The sequence below is a fragment of the Vipera berus genome, assembly GCF_964194415.1.
Source record: "Vipera berus genome assembly, chromosome: 4".
Taxonomy (NCBI): Eukaryota; Metazoa; Chordata; class Lepidosauria; order Squamata; family Viperidae; genus Vipera; species Vipera berus.
Window position 1 is genome coordinate 3,601,693 of NC_138206.1, and position 18,433 is coordinate 3,620,125.

At 48.9% G+C, this 18,433-nt stretch overlaps 1 protein-coding gene across 1 annotated transcript in view; it reads left to right on the forward strand.

Moving 5' to 3' along the window:
- The window catches only part of FCHSD2 (FCH and double SH3 domains 2), a 181,439-nt gene that overhangs the window by 138,049 nt on the left and 24,957 nt on the right, over positions 1–18,433 (forward strand). The window contains 3 exon segments of the mRNA XM_081327908.1: positions 12,926–13,047; positions 13,049–13,118; positions 13,121–13,147. Of these exon segments, the coding sequence (XP_081184034.1) occupies positions 12,926–13,047; positions 13,049–13,118; positions 13,121–13,147 (219 nt within the window).

Sequence of the window (18,433 nt, forward strand, 5' to 3'; positions counted from 1 at the left end):
CCGCAAGTGGTGGGCCTAGTACGCACGCATGCGCAGCTCAAGGTGAGCAAGCCCAGCTGCGTGCGCACTCGTGTGTCTGTCGGGCTGTTGGCTTGCACAAGTTGTGCTGAATGCACGCGTGTGGGCCGGCCCGCCGCTTCGTGGGACCCAGTTCCCCCATTTTCCCCCCACACAGGCCACAAAGATTGGAGACTGCTGGTTTATCTGACCTCTCCTGAAAACGGTTTATGGCAGGGGTCTTCAAACTTGGCCCTTTTATGACTCGTGGACTTCGACTCCCAGAATTCCTCAGCCATGCCTGGCATGGCTGAGGAATTCTGGGAGTCGAAGTCCACGAGTCATAAAAGGGCCAAGTTTGAAGACCCCTGGTTAACGCCGAGGCCGAGGATCTGTGTAAGACAGTGGGTTGCGTTTTCTTTGACTAACCGTATTGACCTGTGTTTGCCTTGCAGTTCTAACCGTCTTGTGTGTGTGTCTGTGTGTCTGTGTGTGTGTTGTCCGTGTGCTACTTTTGACATTCAGAGTTTTAGTGCCGTTCAGCTGGTGGATATTGAGCCCTCACTTGTCAGTGCCCTCAGAGTGACTTTAGTGGAGGTATATGGCGTTAATCCGCTCTCACCGTTTACCCATGCCGCGGTTCCGTTCTCATGCATGACGCACCCACGGTTATGACGCAAATTGGCTTCCGTGCCCGAGTGGCCCACAAATGCATCACAGGTTCGAAAGGCTGGATCCGCTTCCCCAAAAGCTCTGTGGCGTTTCGTGAATGGGGAGGGGGGGGATAAAAATCAAATTTATTTCTTAACACTGGGGTGCTTGACGCTCTCAGAGCTGGGCTGGTTTTCCTGCAGATGCTCCGTTACCGAATTCGGGAACATCATGAGTATTAGAAGCGGGGGGGGGGAGGAGGAGGAGGCAGAAGAGGAAGAGTCCTTGATGCTTTCTGAGCTTGGGTTTATCCAACTAGGGAACATCATCAGGGCTAGAAGGCAGTGAGGTTTGTGGAGAAGAGGAGGAGGAGGAGGAGGAGGACTGTGGGGTCCTTGGTGTTCTCTTGGCAGTTTCCTTGCAGACGTTTCATGACCCAACTAGGTAACATCATCAATGCTAGAAGGGAGTGGAGATTGTGGAGAAGAGGAGGAGGAGGAGGACTGTGGGGTCCTTGGTGTTCTCTTGGCAGTTTCCTTGCAGACGTTTCATGACCCAACTAGGTAACATCATCAATGCTAGAAGGGAGTGGAGATTGTGGAGAAGAGGAGGAGGAGGAGGACTGTGGGGTCCTTGGTGTTCTCTTGGCAGTTTCCTTGCAGACGTTTCATGACCCAACTAGGTAACATCATCAATGCTAGAAGGGAGTGGAGATTGTGGAGAAGAGGAGGAGGAGGAGGACTGTGGGGTCCTTGGTGTTCTCTTGGCAGTTTCCTTGCAGACGTTTCATGACCCAACTAGGTAGCTTGAGCAGTGCCAGAAGGGAGTGGAGATTGTGGAGAAGAGGAGGAGGAGGAGGAGGAGGAGGAGGAGGAGGAGGAGGAGGAGGAGGAGGAGGAGAACTGTGGGGTCCTTGGTGCTCTCTGAGCTGGGTGGTTTCCTTGCAGACGTTTCATGACCCAACTAGGTAACATCATCAATGGCAGAAGGGAGTGGAGATTGTGGAGAAGAGGAGGAGGAAGAGGAGGAGGAGGAGGAGGAGGAGGAGGAGGAGGAGGAGGAGGAGGAGGAGGAGGAGGAGGAGGAGGAAAAAAGACTGTGGGGTCCTTGGTGCTCTCTGAGCTGGGTTGTTTCATTGCAGACATTTCATTACCCAACTGGGGAACATCATCAGTGCTAGGAGGCAGTGACCGCAGAGAGCACCAAGGACCCCAAAATAATCCTCCTCCTCCTCCTCCTCCAAACCCATCCCCTCTAGCCCTGATGATGTGCATTTATATCCACGCACAAAGAAAGGAAACATAAGAGGTCCTCAGATCAATGCAAGCCGGTCAGGAACCGGGATCCCCTTCACAGCAAGAATTCTCTTTTCCAAACCTTCGAACAACTTGAGTTCCTTCCCAAACTTCAGATGGACAAAACAATGATTAAAACACCAGAATACGAAACAACTAGACACACGAGGAACTCATCCCAGTTGTCCTTGACTTACAACCGCTTGCTTAGCGACTTTCAAAGTTTTAACAGCGGCCCCGAAAAAAAAAATGATTTGCAGGCAGTCCTCATGTTTACGACTGTTGTGGCATCCCCCGCGACGGTCGCACGATCAAAGTCCAGACGCTTTGGCAAGTGGCAAAGTATTTATCAAGGGGGGCAGAGTCCTGGGGTCAGCTGGTCGCCATTTGCAAATTTCCTACCCAGCTTCTGCAATGCAAAGTCAACCGTGGCGAAAAAGGTTGCAAAAGCTGGAACGACCCATTTAACAAATGCCTCGCTTAGCAATGGAAACCTTGGTTCCAAGTAGAGGTCATAAGTCAAGGAACTTAAAAAAAAAAGTCCATGTAACTTAACGTTTCCGTCTTTAATATTGTGCTTCGTTCCACGAATCCTTCTTCTGGAGAAGTGTGCAGAAAGCAAAAAAAAATAATAATAATCTTGCCATGCTGTCTTTTCCGAGCACATGAATGATGTTATTCCTAGGAAGCAGGAACAAAGGAGAACTTGTTATGCATTTTGGCCACGTCATTTTCGTTTTATGTCGGAGCTGTTCAGGAAGTTGCTTGCTTGCTTTCCATGGAAAATGCATGATTATTTTTCACTGGCCGTCGTTGCCAGAGACATTCGTTGTGATAAATCTGTTAACTGCACAATCTGCTGACCTGAACTAAAAAAAAAAAAAAAATCAAAACTGATTTCTCTACAGGAAAATTTTTCTTCTTTACTGCAATTGAACCGATAATTAAGTGTAAGATCAAGTAGCTCTTCGTAGACGTTTTAATAGGCCTCGCTAGGATGCAGCGTTTCCGGCACAAAGATCCGCTATTCACAGTTATTGATCTGTGAAATGATTTTTTTTTTCTGGGTTTCCAAGATGAGAGCCTAAGATGCAGCTTTTCCAGCTGGTGGGGTCTGTGCCTGCATCGCCAGGAAAATATTCCTTTATCATTAGTTTGGTCTAGTGCAGGGGTCAGCAACCTGAAACAGTGAAAGAGCCACTCGGAACCAGTTGCCTCACAAAAGGAAAAACTGGGAGCCGCAAAAAATGTGTGCACATGCGCGTACATGCGTGCATGTGCAGAACAGGGTTTGACTGAAGAGTGGAGCCAAGGTGAGATATGCACCTACCCTGCATATTTGAATTGATTGGTTGAACTTTTTTTAAGTCCCACTTATTATTTTTTTTTTTTACTGCACATGGCAGAGGACTGGGAGCCGCAAGAGACGGCTGAAAGAGCTGCATGCGGCTCCGGAGCCGCGGGTTGCAGACCTGTGGTCTAGTGCAGGGGTAGGCAACCTCGGCTCTTTTATGACTCATGGTCTTCAACTCCCAGAATTCCTGAGACAGCTATGCTATGCTATGCTGACTCAGGAATTCTGGGAGTTGAAGTCCATGAGTCATAAAAGAGCCGAGGTTGCCTACCCCTGGTCCAGTGGTTAAGACAGCAGGGTAGAAACCTGGAGACGGTGAGTTCTAGTTCCACCTTAGTTCAGCTGACTGGGTGACATTGGGCCAATCACCAGGAGAGGGTGAGTTCTAGTTCTGCCTTAGGCATGATAATTAGGTGGGTGACATTGGGCCAATCACCAGGAGGTGGTGAATTCTAGTCCTGCCTTAGGCATGACAACTAGCTGGGTGATATGGGGCCAATCACCAGGAGACGGTGAGTTCTAGTCCTGCCTTAGGCATAAAAGCCAGCTGGATGACTTTGGGGCCAGTCCCCCTCTCTCAGCCCAGCCCACCTCACAGGGCTGTTGTGGGGAAAAGGGAGGAGGAGGAGGAAGGGCTATTATTAGCTACGATGGCTGCCTTAAGTTGCTTATCAAGCAACACAGACGGGATAAAAATAAACCAATCTTTTTTTAAAAAAGTGAAACGCAGGGGCTGCGGGCGCAACCGGCCTAGCCCAATGGGAAAAGCATTTTTGTAAAATTTCATAAAAAGCATCTGCTGCCACGGTGAATCTCATCACGAGGACCCCAAGCTGATTCCGGAAGGATGGGCTTGGAGTCAGAAGCCCCCCCCCCGCCTCCCCCCCCCACTCCCAAAAAATTGCAAGCCAGAGAACATTTATTATTAAACCCACTAATGCAAAGATAAGCATATTTGCAAGGACAGGGGCAAAATAAGGGAGGAAATTTGCTTGCAGTGATTGTGTGTGTGTTTCCTGATCGGAGATGGGGGGGGGGCCTTCCTTCAGCAGCATGTGATCCTGTGAGAAGTCATCCACAGCCATATAGGTTGGCAAGATTAATGTTCCAAAGAGCTTACACAAACATTTTGAAGTTGTCCTTTCCTGTTTTGGGTCGTTTCCGACTCCAGGGGCCGGTTTCTACTTGCATTTTTTACGTGCTTTCGAACTGCTAGGTTGGCAGAAGCTGGGACGAGTAACAGGCGCTCACTCTGTTACGCGGCACTCGGGATTCGACCCGCCAAACTGCCGACCTTCTGATCGACAAGCTCAGCGTCCTAACCCACTGAGCCACCGCGTCCCATATATATATATATATATATATATATATATATATATATATATATATATATATATATATATATATATATATATATATATATATATATATATATATATTATTTATATATATATTATTTATATATATATATATATATATATATATATATATATATATATATATATATATATATATATATATATATATATATTATTTATATATATATTATTTTTATATATATATATATATATATATATATATATATATATATAAAGGTAAAGGTTCCCCCGCACATGTGTGCTAGTCGTTTCCGACTCTAGGGGCCGGTGCTCATCTCCGTTTCATAGCCGAAGAGCCAGCGCTTGTCCGAGGACATCTCCGTGGTCATGTGGCCGGCATGACTAGACGCCAAAGGCGCACGGAACGCTGTTACCTTCCCACCGTAGTGGTCCCTATTTTTCTACTTGCATTTTTACATGCTTTCGAACTGCTAGGTGGGCAGAAGCTGGGACGAGTAACAGGCGCTCACTCTGCTACGCGGCACTCGGGATTCGACCCGCCAAACTGCCGACCTTCCGATCGACAAGCTCAGCGTCCTAACCCACTGAGCCACCGCGTCCCTTATATATATATATATATATATATATATATATATATATATATATATATATATATATATATATATATATATATATATATATATATATATATATAACCCCCCAAAATGGTTTTGGACAAGCGTGGGTGTTTTTGATGGGTCTTCTTCCGTGCTGATTAAACATGAGCTTAAATGTGAGCCAGCCAAAAAGCACCTGAGAAAAATCAAATGCACAGGTGCAGAATAAGTGCTACCTGGCTCAATAGTAACTTATGGAAGGGATCTAGGAGTCTTAGAGGACAATCACTTAAGTTCATACTACACACTTCATACTACAAAAAAAGATGTTGAGACCTTGGCAATAGTTCAGAGAAGAGCAACTAAGATGATCCAAGGCCTGGAGACTAAAACATATGAAGAACGGCTGCGGGACTTGGGTTTGGCTAGTCAAGGGGTAGGCAACCTTGGCTCATTTATGACTCGTGGACTTCAACTCCCAGAATTCCTCAGCCAGCATGGGAAAACTGACTCTTCATGACTGGTGGACTTCAACTCCCAGAATTCCTGAGCCAGCATGGCTCAGCTTGGAAACCTCTCCCTTTTCCCTCAGCATGGCTGGCTCAGGAATTCTGGGAGTTGAAGTCCACGAGTCATAAAAGAGCCAAGGTTGCCTACCCCTGACCTAGTCTAAAGAAAAGAAGAAACAGGGGAGACATGACAGCAGTGTTCCAGTATCTGAGGGGTTTCCACAAAGAAGAGAAGGTCAAATTATTCTCCAAAGCCCCTGAAGGCAGGACAAGAAACAATGGATGGAAGCTAATCAAGGAGAGAAGCAACCTGGAATTAAGGAGGAAGTTCCTAACAGTGAGGACAGCCTCTCGAAGTTGTGGGCGCTGCATCCTTGGAAGTTTTTAAGAAGAGACTGGACATTCACTTGTCTGAAATGGTATAGGTTCTCCTGCTTGAGCAGGGGGCTGGACTAGAAGACCTCCAAGGTCCCTTCCAGCTGCTGTTCTGTTCTGTTCTATTTTATTCCATTCCATTCTATTCCATATTTTCTATTCTATTCCTTTCCGTTCTGTTCTATTCTATTCTATTCTATTCTATTCTATTCTATTCTATTCTATTCTATTCTATTCTATCTATTCTATTCTATTCTATTCTATTCTATTCTATTCTATTCTATTCTATTCTATTCTATTCTATTCTATTCTATTCTATTCTATTCTATTCTATTCTATTCTATTCTATTCTATTCTATTCTATTCTATTCTATTCATGAGCCAGCCGTGTGCTGCAGCTGCCAAAAAAGCCAACACAGTGCTAGGCTGCATTAACAGAGGAACAGAATCAAGATCACGTGAGGTGTTAATACCACTTTACAAGGCCTTGGTAAGGCCACACTTGCAATACGGCATCCAGTTTTGGTCACCACGATGTAAAAAAGATGTCAAGACTCTGGAAAGAGTGCAGAGAAGAGCAACAAAGATGATCAGGGGCCTGGAGGCTAAAAAATATAAAGAAGGGTTGCTGGAATTCACAAGACAAGATAGGAAGACCGACACGTGGGTTAGAGAAGAAAGAAAAATGTATGATGGCCATCCAGAGGGTAAAAGGACAGAAATGGAAACAGGCCAGTCACAGAGCAAGAAGGACTGAAGGCAGATGGACCAGGGTGCTCGTAGAGTGGATCCCACTCGATCCAAAACATCCTGGAAAGAGACACAAAACACTGACAGAGCGCTGACATCAGCAAGTGTGGTGGGCCCAGGACCGTACTGTATTTCTATTCTATTCTGTATTTCTATTCTATTCTGTATTTTTATTCTATTCTGTATTTTTATTCTATTCTTTTCTATTCTATTCTGTATTTCTATTCAATTCTGTATTTCTGTTTTATTCTATTCTGTATTTATATCCGGGAAAGGGTGAGTATACAAATCCAATTAAATAAATAAATAAATAAATATTCTATATTTCTATTCTATTCTGTATTTCTATTCTATTCTGTATTTCTATTCTTCTGTATTTCTGTTTTATTCTATTCTGTATTTATATTCTATTCTATTCTGTATTTCTATTTTCTATTCTATTCTGTATTTATATTCTATTCTGTATTTATATTCTATTCTGTATTTATATTTTATTCTATTCTGTATTTATATTCTGTTCTATATTTCTATTCTGTATTTATTTTGTTCTATTCTGTATTTCTATTCTATTCTGTATTTCTATTCAATTCTATTTTGTATTTCTATTCTATGCTATTCTGTATTTCTGTTCTGTTCTGTATTTCTTTTCTTTTCTATTCTCTTCTATATTTCTATTCTCTTCTGTTCTCTTCTGTATTTCTATTCTATTCTGTATTTCTATTCTATTCTATTCTATTCTATTCTATATTTCTATTCTATATTTCTATTCTGTTCTGTTCTGTTCTGTATTTCTATTCTATATTTCTGTTCTGTTCTATTCCTTCCATGGATGGACCATGGCTAGAATGATGAGGAATGATGATGATATAAAGGAGTAACTTGAGTCTCTGTCTCTATCTAAATTGAACTGTCCAAAATCCCTTCAGCTTCCTGTTCCTTGAAACCGATCGCCTGTAAACCTCAGAGAAGCATTGCAGCAAAGCAAACTCTGATTTTGGGGGAGGAAAAAAACCAAAAAGGGAGAATATTTTTCCTTTTAAACCCCACGGATCTCATCAGGAGGGTAGCAACCCCAAACCTTTTCATTCCACTAAGCTGATTTGCAAGAGGGCACGAGTCACCCCATTCTGTTGGATCGACAAGGTTGTGTGAACACACACTCGTTGACACCCCCCCCCCAAAAGAGAGCTCTTTTTTTTAAAAAAAATATCTTTACATTTATCCTCAAACAGTGGCTCCTGTAGATGTTTGCCAACCTTCTTTGAAAGATGATCTCTTCGGCTTCCCTTTAAACCTCAATGCAGCCCCTGTGGAAAAAGCCCAGATCCTAACACAGCTGCCGCGAAAGTTGGCTTGTCTGCAAAGGAAAGCAAAAGATGGGGGGGGGTTGCTGTTTTTCTATTGTTTAAACCAAGAGGACTTTACCCTTCTAATTTTCTTTCTTTTTGTCTGTCTGTCTTTCTGGGGTAAATGGGAGAATTTCTTTTTTTTTTTTTTTCGTGGGGCAGATGGGAGAAATTCTGTCTTTCTGGGGTAGATGAGAAATTTTCTTTCTTTCTTCATTTCTTTCTTTCTCTTTCTCTCTTTCTTTCTCTCTCTTTCTCCCCCCTCTTCTTTCTTTCTTTCTTTCTTTCTTTCTTTCTTTCTTTCTTTCTCTCTCTCTCTCTCTCTCTCTCTCTGTCTCTTTCTTTCTTTCTTTCTTTCTTTCTTTCTTTCTCTGTCTCTTTCTGCCTTCTTTCTTTCTTTCTTTCTCTCTCTCTCTCTCTCTCTCTCTCTCTCTCTCTCTTTCTTTCTTTCTTTCTTTCTTTCTTTCTCTGTCTCTTTCTGCCTTCTTTCTTTCTTTCTTTCTTGAAATTCAGCAAGTTCTGTCCAGAAGCTTTTTTAAAAAAACAAAAACACTAAAGAATTTATTTTTTAAAAAATGGAGATTCAAAGTGAGAAGATCACCAACCGGGCAATAAATTCAACACTACTCTTTCGAGTGGCAAGGTTTTTGTGAATTATAAATCCATCGTACCCTTCCCTTATATGGGTGGTTGGATCAGAAATATGGACGGGCTTCACCAAACTCTACAATAACCCCACTTCATATCTTTCCAAAGCCATTTTTGTTTTAATGGCCCGGTCTTTGGCAAGCAATCAATGCTTGTTTCTGTTCAGGGTTTTCTATATTTATTTTATTTTTATTTTTTTTAAAAAAAACCCCACAGGTTCAGCTGCTGTTTCACTGTAGAGTTTCTCAGATTTTGTATATCTGGGAAGGTAGGTGAGAAACTCCATTTTCTTGTGAGTAGTTCTCCAAGCCTGAATTCTTTCTACAAGTTTTTTTGTTTGGCCTGACAATATTGTCCCTCTGCCTCATATGTTGGTGAGTAGAGTCTGGAGATGCTAAAAATCAGGGTTTCTCAAACTGGAGGCTTTCAAGAAGAGACAGGACAGCCCCTTGTCAGAAATGGTGTAGGGTTTCCTGCTCGAGCAGCGGGTTGGACTAGATGACCTCCGAGGTCCCTTCCAACTCAACCGTTCTGTTATTCTGAACGACTTGCCTTCAGAAGTGGTGGGTGCCCCGACGCTGGAAATTTTCAACAGGAGATTGGACAGCCACTTGTCTGAAATGCTACCTCCTGCTTGAGCAGGGGGTTGGACTAGAAGACCTCCAAGGTCCCTTCCAGCTCTTGTTATTCCGTTCAATCAAGGCGTCTTCTCCAGGTGAAGAAGTTGGCCCATCACCCTGATTTTAGAAATAAAGATATCTTCCTTTTAAAATGTGGGTGGCTTCATCTGCTTGTTGAAATGCAGCTCTCTGTAATTCACTATAGCAAATTGGGTTTACAGCAGGGGTCTTCAAACTTGGCCCCTTCATGACTCGTGGACTTCAACTCCCAGAATTCCTGAGACAGCGTGGGAGAACTATGGCCCCTTCATGACTTGTGGACTTCAACTCCCAGAATTCCTCAGCCAGCATGGGGGAACTATGGCCCCTTCATGACTTGTGGACTTCAACTCCCAGAATTCCTCAGCCAGCATGGGGGAACTATGGCCCCTTCATGACTTGTGGACTTCAACTCCCAGAATTCCTCAGCCAGCATGCCTGGCTGAGGAATTCTGGGAGTTGAAGTCCACAAGTCATAAAAGACCCTTGGTGGAGCAGTGGGCTAATGCCTCCCTAAGTAACACCAGCTGCCTGCAATTAGTGCAGGTTCGCGTCCCACCAGGCTCAAGGTTGACTCAGCCTCCCATCCTTCCGAGGTAGGTAAAATGAGGACCCAGATTGTTGGGGGCAATAAGCTGACTTTGTAATAATGCCGCTTGGTGTGTGTGTGAAAGCCCTAATAAGCAGGCATATACATAGAATGAAGGCTATTGCTAAGCACATTGATTTGTGCTTCTTAGATTGTAAGCCGCCCTGAGTCTTTGGAGAAGGGCGGGATATAAATGGGATTTTTTTAAAAAAAGGGCCAAGTTGGAAGATCCCTGGTTTAGAGAGACAACTATAGAATACCGCGAACAGGGAATTCCTGCAAATCGCCAGTTCATTATTATCACGACGAGGTAACACAGAGGCGGCCTTGGCTTTTTAAAGCAGCTGCTCCTTCGCCAATTTAGTACCTGTAGTCCTTGACTTGCGGCCATTCGTTCGTTGACCGTTCCAGGTTACAACAAGCACTGGGGGGAAAAAGTGACTTAACAATCGTTTTTCACACTGACGGCTGCAGCATCCCCACGGTCACGTGATCAGAATTCAGTCGCTTGGCGACCGACTCACATTTACGACGCTTGCAGTTTCCCAGGCCTTCTCCCAAGCCAAGTCAGTGGGGAAAACCAGACTCCCCGAACGGCCGTGTTGCTGACGCCATAACGACTGCAGCGATTCGCTGAAGGACGGCGGTGAGAAAGGTCGTAAAACAAAGCGTCTCGCTTAACCACAGAAATTCTGGGCTCCCTGGCGGCCGTAAGTCAAGCACTACCTCTAGAAGCTTTTGAAGCAATGGCACCCAACTTTGGCTACCTCGAGACTTGCGGACTTCAACTCCCAGAATTCCCCAGCCAGCCGCGGCTGGCTGGGGAATTCTGGGAGTTGAAGTCCGCAGACCTTAAAGGGGCCACGGTTGGACTCTCCTGCTACCAATGCCCCCCGGTGTGAAGAACGAAGACCCCACAAAGAAGAGCTTTAGGTGTGAGATGTTCCTTTTTTTATTTTAGGACATATTTCATACCTGCCTGTGCAAGGTAGTTTGCTGGCACAAAGAAGACAGAAGTGCAAAATTGTTAGCACAGGAGGTTTGACTTTCTAAATTTCTTTTCTGCTGCAAGGACTCGCGGTCTGATTTTCCCCGGCGTGGCTGCGTGGCTTCTCTCTATAAAGTTTTTTGCTCCTTTTTTTTTCTTTTGGGTGGTGGGGGGGGGAAAGATATTCAGGGAATTTGGGTTGGAATGCTTCTCTTTTTCACGATCCCCCTCTCTCCGAGCGCTCCCTTTCCTTTCGGAGGCTCGCCGTGCCAAAGACGGTTGTCGCATCACGGGGGGGTCTTTTGCGATGGCCGAGTCGTGGTGCGAGAACCGGTCTGCACACCGAGACTCCCAACGCATGTGCTTGACAAGTGGGGAGGGTGGGGTATATTATTATTATTATTATTATTATTATTATTATTATTATTATTATTATTATTATTATTATTATTATTTAAAAAAGACTTTTTCTTTGGGGTAAATGCATGGACTGGGTTGGTAAGGATTTAAGGATTTCTGTTGCTCAGCGTCCGCCGATCCGTTGCAGGTTATAAAATAGGGGCTTTGTGGCAAACGCCGTGCGGGAGAAATAAGATTTGGTCCCTTAAGCGTTCATGCTGCCCAGATTTCGCCCGTGGCCCCGGATGTCTTCTGCGGCTTGTCAAATTGCTCCTTCACGTGCCACTGAAGTCTCTGCTGGATGGAAGGAAAGCTCTCTTTAATTTAGTCCTTCTCTCGTTTTTCTTTTCCTTCCTTCCTTCCTTCCTTCCTTCCTTCTCTTCCTCCCTCCCTTCTCTTCTCTTCCTCCCTCCCTTCTCCTTCTTTCTTTCATTACTTTTCCTTAATTTCTCTCTTTCTTTGCGTTTCTTTTCCTTCCTTCCCTTCCCTTCTCTTCTTTCTCCTGCCTTCTCTCCTCTTCTCTTTCTCCCTCCCTCCCTTCCTTCTTTCTCTTTTCTTCTGTTCTCTTCTCTTCTTTTCTCTTCTCTCCTCTTCTCTTTCTCCCTCCCTCCCTTCCTTCTTTCTCTTTTCTTCTCTTCTCTTCTCTTCTTTTCTCTTCTCTCCTCTTCTCTTTCTCCCTCCCTGTCCCTTCCTTCCTTCTCTTCTCTTTTCTTCTCTTCCTCCCTCCCTTTTTCCTTCCTTCTTTCATTACTTTTTTTCTCTTTCTTTTCCTTCCTTCCTTCCTTCCCTTCTCTTCTTTCTCCTGCCTTCTCTTCTCTTCTCTTTCTCCCTCCCTCCCTTCCTTCCTTCTTTCTCTTTTCTTTTCTTCTCTTCTTTTCTCTTCTCTCCTCTTTCTCCCTCCCTGTCCCTTCCTTCCTTCTCTTCTCTTTTCTTCTCTTCCTCCCTCCCTATCCCTCCCTTTTTCCTTCCTTCTTTCATTACTTTTTTTTCTCTTTCTTTGCCTTTCTTTTCCTTCCTTTCTTCATTCTTTCCTTTTCTCTCTCTCTCTCTCTCTCTCTCTCTCTCTCTCTCTCTCTCTCTCTCTCTCCCCCCCCCCCCAGGTTGTTTTCCAAAAGAATTCAAGGCCAAATGGTTAAAGTTTTTCTCCCCTCCTCCTTTTCCAGCCGCCAAGGTCGTGGACAAAAAAGGGCCTTTTCCTGTGTTTTGACATTGTCTTGTTATTCGGAACGGCTGATAGCAAGAAACTGGGGGAAAAAAGCCTCTTTGTGCGTAGAGGGCCGGAAATTTTATTATTATTTTTTTTATTTTTATTTTTATTTTTGTAAAAAGGAAAGGAACCGGGTGACTCTGGAAAGGGCGAGCGGGCTTTCGTCCCAAGAATCCCACCCCTTCGCAGGCAGATTCTCCTTCCCCCTCTCTTGTCTTCCAGAGTCGGCAGCTGGAATCGGAGACGGGGGCCACGGAAGAGCACAGCCTGAACAAGGAAGCCAGGAAGTGGGCGACCCGGGTGGCCCGGGAGCACAAAACCATCGTCCACGGTCAGCGGGTGAGTAGAAACGGAACCCCAGAGTCGGGGGGGGGGCGGGCAGGGGACGCTGGGATTTGACACCCCAATTGATAGGCAAGGAGGCAGCAGGCTGAAGAAATCTGGGTGGAGAGCCAGCAAGACGTGGAGGGAAGGAGGCCCGTTGTGTTTGACGAGGAGAGATTCGCAATGAGAGCCCGGTTAGGGGGCTTCCTTCGCTCCCGATGAGCCCCTGAAAACTCAGATGACTTTGCTCCTTCCTTCCTTCCTTCCTTCCATCCATCCATGTATCCATCCTTCTCCACACTTTTTCCTTTTGTTCCTTCCTTCCCGTCCTTTCTTCTCCCCTCCTCCCTTCCTCTCTCTTCTTTCCTTCCCCACACACTCTTCCTTTTTTCCCTTCCTTTCTTCTCCCCACCTTTACCTCTTCCCCTCCACCGCTTTCCCTTCCCTTCCCCTCTTTTCCACACTCTTCCCTCCTTCCCTCCTTCCCTTCCTCTACTCCTTCCCTTCCTTCCTCGCTTTTCCTCTCCTCCCTCCCTCCCCCTCTTTCTTTCCTCCCTCCCTTCCCCCTCTCTATTCTTTCCTTCTTCCCTCCTTCCCTCCCTCTATCCCTTCCTTCCTCCTTCCGTCCCTCTCCCTCTCTCTCTATCCTTTCCTCCCTCCCTCCTTCCCTCCCTGTCTCTCTTCCTTCTTCCCTCTCTCCCTTCTTTCCTTCTTCCTTCCCTCCCTCTCCCTTTCTATCCTTTCCTTCCTCCCTCTCTCCCTTCCTTCCTCTCTCTCTCCTTTCCTTCCTCCCTCCCTCCCACCCTCCCTCCCCTCTCTCTCTATCCTTTCCTCCCTCCCTCCTTCCCTCCCTGTCTCTCTTCCTTCTTCCCTCTCTCCCTTCTTTCCTTCTTCCTTCCCTCCCTCTCCCTTTCTATCCTTTCCTTCCTCCCTCTCTCCCTTCCTTCCTCTCTCTCTCCTTTCCTTCCTCCCTCCCTCCCACCCTCCCTCCCCCCTCTCTCTATCCTTTCCTTCCTCCCTTCTTCCCTCCCTCTCTCCCTTCCTTCCTCCCTCTCTCCTTTCCTTCCTCCTTCCCTCCCTCCCCTCTCTCTCCTTTCCTTCCTCCCTCCCTCCGTCCCTCCCCCTCTCTCTCTCCTTTCCTTCCTCCCTCCCTCCGTCCCTCCCCCCTCTCTCTATCCTTTCCTTCCTTCCTCCCTCCGTCCCTCCCCTCTCTCCTTTCCTTCCTCCCTCCGTCCCTCCCCCCTCTCTCTATCCTTTCCTTCCTCCCTCCCTCCGTCCCTCCCCCCTCTCTCTATCCTTTCCTTCCTCCCTCCCTCCGTCCCTCCCCCCTCTCTATCCTTTCTTTCCTTCCTCCCTCCGTCCCTCCTCTCTCTCCTTTCCTTCCTTCCTCCCTCCATCCCTCCCCTCTCTCCTTTCCTTCCTCCCTCCCTCCGTCCCTCCCCCCTCTCTCTATCCTTTCCTTCCTTCCTCCCTCCGTCCCTCCCCTCTCTCCTTTCCTTCCTCCCTCCCTTCGTCCCTCCCCCCTCTCTATCCTTTCTTTCCTTCCTCCCTCCGTCCCTCCTCTCTCTCCTTTCCTTCCTTCCTCCCTCCGTCCCTCCCCTCTCTCCTTTCCTTCCTCCCTCCCTCCGTCCCTCCCCCTCTCTCTCTCCTTTCCTTCCTCCCTCCCTCCGTCCCTCCCCCTCTCTCTCTCCTTTCCTTCCTCCCTCCCTCCGTCCCTCCCCCCTCTCTCTATCCTTTCCTTCCTCCCTCCCTCCGTCCCTCCCCTCTCTCCTTTCCTTCCTCCCTCCCTCCGTCCCTCCCCCCTCTCTCTATCCTTTCCTTCCTCCCTCCCTCCGTCCCTCCCCCCTCTCTATCCTTTCTTTCCTTCCTCCCTCCGTCCCTCCCCTCTCTCCTTTCCTTCCTCCCTCCCTCCGTCCCTCCCCCCTCTCTCTATCCTTTCCTTCCTCCCTCCCTCCGTCCCTCCCTGTCTCTCTTCCTTCTTCCCTCTCTCCCTTCTTTCCTTCTTCCTTCCCTCCCTCTCCCTTTCTATCCTTTCCTTCCTCCCTCTCTCCCTTCCTTCCTCTCTCTCTCCTTTCCTTCCTCCCTCCCTCCCACCCTCCCCCCTCTCTCTATCTTTTCCTTCCTCCCTCCCTCCGTCCCTCCCCCTCTCTCTATCCTTTCCTTCCTCCTCCCTCCGTCCCTCCCCCCTCTCTATCCTTTCTTTCCTTCCTCCCTCCGTCCCTCTCTCTCTCCTTTCCTTCCTTCCTCCCTCCATCCCTCCCCCCTCTCTCTATCCTTTCCTTCCTTCCTCCTCCGTCCCTCCCCTCTCTCCTTTCCTTCCTCCCTCCCTCCGTCCCTCCCCCCTCTCTCTATCCTTTCCTTCCCCCTCCCTCCGTCCCTCCCTGTCTCTCTTCCTTCTTCCCTCTCTCCCTTCTTTCCTTCTTCCTTCCCTCCCTCTCCCTTTCTATCCTTTCCTTCCTCCCTCTCTCCCTTCCTTCCTCTCTCTCTCCTTTCCTTCCTCCCTCCCTCCGTCCCTCCCCCCTCTCTCTATCCTTTCCTTCCTCCCTCCCTCCGTCCCTCCCCCCTCTCTATCCTTTCTTTCCTTCCTCCCTCCGTCCCTCCTCTCTCTCCTTTCCTTCCTTCCTCCCTCCATCCCTCCCCTCTCTCCTTTCCTTCCTCCCTCCCTCCGTCCCTCCCCCCTCTCTCTATCCTTTCCTTCCTTCCTCCCTCCCTTCCTTCCTCTCTCTCTCCTTTCCTTCCTCCCTCCCTCCCACCCTCCCTCCCCTCTCCTCTCTATCCCTTTCCTCCCTCCCTCCTTCCCTCCCTGTCTCTCTTCCTTCTTCCCTCTCTCCCTTCTTTCCTTCTTCCTTCCCTCCTTCTCCTTTCTATCCTTTCCTTCCTCCCTCTCTCCCTTCCTTCCTCTCTCTCTCCTTTCCTTCCTCCCTCCCTCCCACCCTCCCTCCCCCCTCTCTCTATCCTTTCCTTCCTCCCTTCTTCCCTCCCTCTCCTCCCTTCCTTCCTCCCTCTCTCCTTTCCTTCCTCCTTCCCTCCTCCCCTCTCTCTCCTTTCCTTCCTCCCTCCCTCCGTCCCTCCCCCCTCTCTCTCTCTCCTTTCCTTCCTCCCTCCCTCCGTCCCTCCCCCCTCTCTCTATCCTTTCCTTCCTTCCTCCCTCCGCCCTCCCCTCTCTCCTTTCCTTCCTCCTCCGTCCCTCCCCCCTCTCTCTATCCTTTCCTTCCTCCCTCCCTCCGTCCCTCCCCCCTCTCTCTATCCTTTCCTTCCTCCCTCCCTCCGTCCCTCCCCCCTCTCTATCCTTTCTTTCCTTCCTCCCTCCGTCCCTCTCTCTCTCCTTTCCTTCCTTCCTCCCTCCATCCCTCCCCTCTCTCCTTTCCTTCCTCCCTCCCTCCGTCCCTCCCCCTCTCTCTATCCTTTCCTTCCTTCCTCCCTCCGTCCCTCCCCTCTCTCCTTTCCTTCCTCCCTCCCTTCGTCCCTCCCCCCTCTCTATCCTTTCTTTCCTTCCTCCCTCCGTTCTCCCCTCTCTCTCTTTCCTTCCTTCCTCCCTCCGTCCCTCCCCTCTCTCCTTTCCTTCCTCCCTCCCTCCGTCCCTCCCCCCTCTCTCTCTCTTCCTTCCTCCCTCCCTCCGTCCCTCCCCCTCTCTCTCTCCTTTCCTTCCTCCCTCCCTCCGTCCCTCCCCCCTCTCTCTATCCATTCCTTCCTCCCTCCCTCCGTCCCTCCCCTCTCTCCTTTCCTTCTCCCCTCCCTCCGTCCCTCCCCCCTCTCTCTATCCTTTCCTTCCTCCCTCCCTCCGTCCCTCCCCCCTCTCATTCCTTTCTTTCCTTCCTCCCTCCGTCCCTCCCCTCTCTCCTTTCCTTCCTCCCTCCCTCCGTCCCTCCCCCCTCTCTCTATCCTTTCCTTCCTCCCTCCTCCGTCCCCCTTCTCCTCTTCCTTCTTCCCTCTCTCCCTTCTTTCCTTCCTTCCTTCCCTCCCTCTCCCTTTCTATCCTTTCCTTCCTCCTCTCTCCCTTCCTTCCTCTCTCTCTCCTTTCCTTCCTCCCCTCCCCCCTCCTCCCCCTCTCTCTATCTTTTCCTTCCTCCTTCCCTCCGTCCCTCCCCCCTCTCTCTATCCTTTCCTTCCTCCCTCCCTCCGTCCCTCCCCCCTCTCTATCCTTTCTTTCCTTCCTCCTCCTCCCTCCTCTCTCTCCTTTCCTTCCTTCCTCCCTCCATCCCTCCCCCCTCTCTCTATCCTTTCCTTCCTTCCTCCCTCCGTCCCTCCCCTCTCTCCTTTCCTTCCTCCCTCCCTCCGTCCCTCCCCCCTCCCCTCTCTCTATCCTTTCCTTCCTCCCTCCCTCCGTCCCTCCCTGTCTCTCTTCCTTCTTCCCTCTCTCCCTTCTTCCTTCTTCCTTCCCTCCCTCTCCCTTTCTATCCTTTCCTTCCTCCCTCTCTCCCTCCTTCCTCTCTCTCTCCTTTCCTTCCTCCCTCCCTCCGTCCCTCCCCCCTCTCTCTATCCTTTCCTTCTCCCTCCCTCCGCCCTCCCCCCTCTCTATCCTTTCTTCCTTCCTCCCTCCGTCCCTCCTCTCTCTCCTGTCCTCCTTCCTCCCTCCATCCCTCACTCTCTCCTTTCCTTCCTTCCCTCCCTCCGTCCCCTCCCCCCTCTCTCTATCCTTTCCTTCCTTCCTCCTTCCCTCCTCTCTCTCTCCTTTCCTCCTCCTCCTCCCTCCCTCCTCTCCTCTCTCCTTTCCTTCCTCCCTCCCCTCCCTCCCCCCTCTCTCTATCCTTTCCTTCCTTCCTCCCTCCGTCCCTCCCCCTCTCTCTATCCTTTCCTTCCTCCCTTCTTCCCTCCCTCTCTCCCTTCCTTCCTCCCTCTCTCCTTTCCTTCCTCCTTCCCTCCCTCCCCTCTCTCTATCCTTTCTTTCCTCCCTCCCTCCGTCCCTCCCCCTCTCTCTCTCCTTTCCTTCCTTCCTCCCTCCGTCCCTCCCCCTCTCTCCTTTCCTTCCTTCCTCCCTCCATCCCTCCCCTCTCTCCTTTCCCTCCCTCCGTCCCTCCCCTCTCTCTCTCCTTTCCTTCCTCCCTCCCTCCGTCCCTCCCACCCTCTCTCTATCCTTTCCTTCCTCCCTTCTTCCTCCCTCTCTCCCTTCCTTCCTCCCTCTATCCTTTCCTTCCTCCCTCCCTCCGTCCCCCCCCCTCTCTATCCTTTCTTTCCTCCCTCCCTCCGTCCCTCTCCCCTCTCTCTATCCTTTCCTTCCTTCCTCCCTCCGTCCCTCCCCTCTCTTCCTTTCCTTCCTCCCTCCCTCCGTCCCTCCCCCCTCTCTCTATCCTTTCTTCCTCCCTCCCTCCGTCCCTCCCCCCTCTCTCTATCCTTTCCTTCCTCCCTCCTCCGTCCCTCCCCCTCTCTATCCTTTCTTTCCTTCCTCCCTCCGTCCATCCTCTCTCT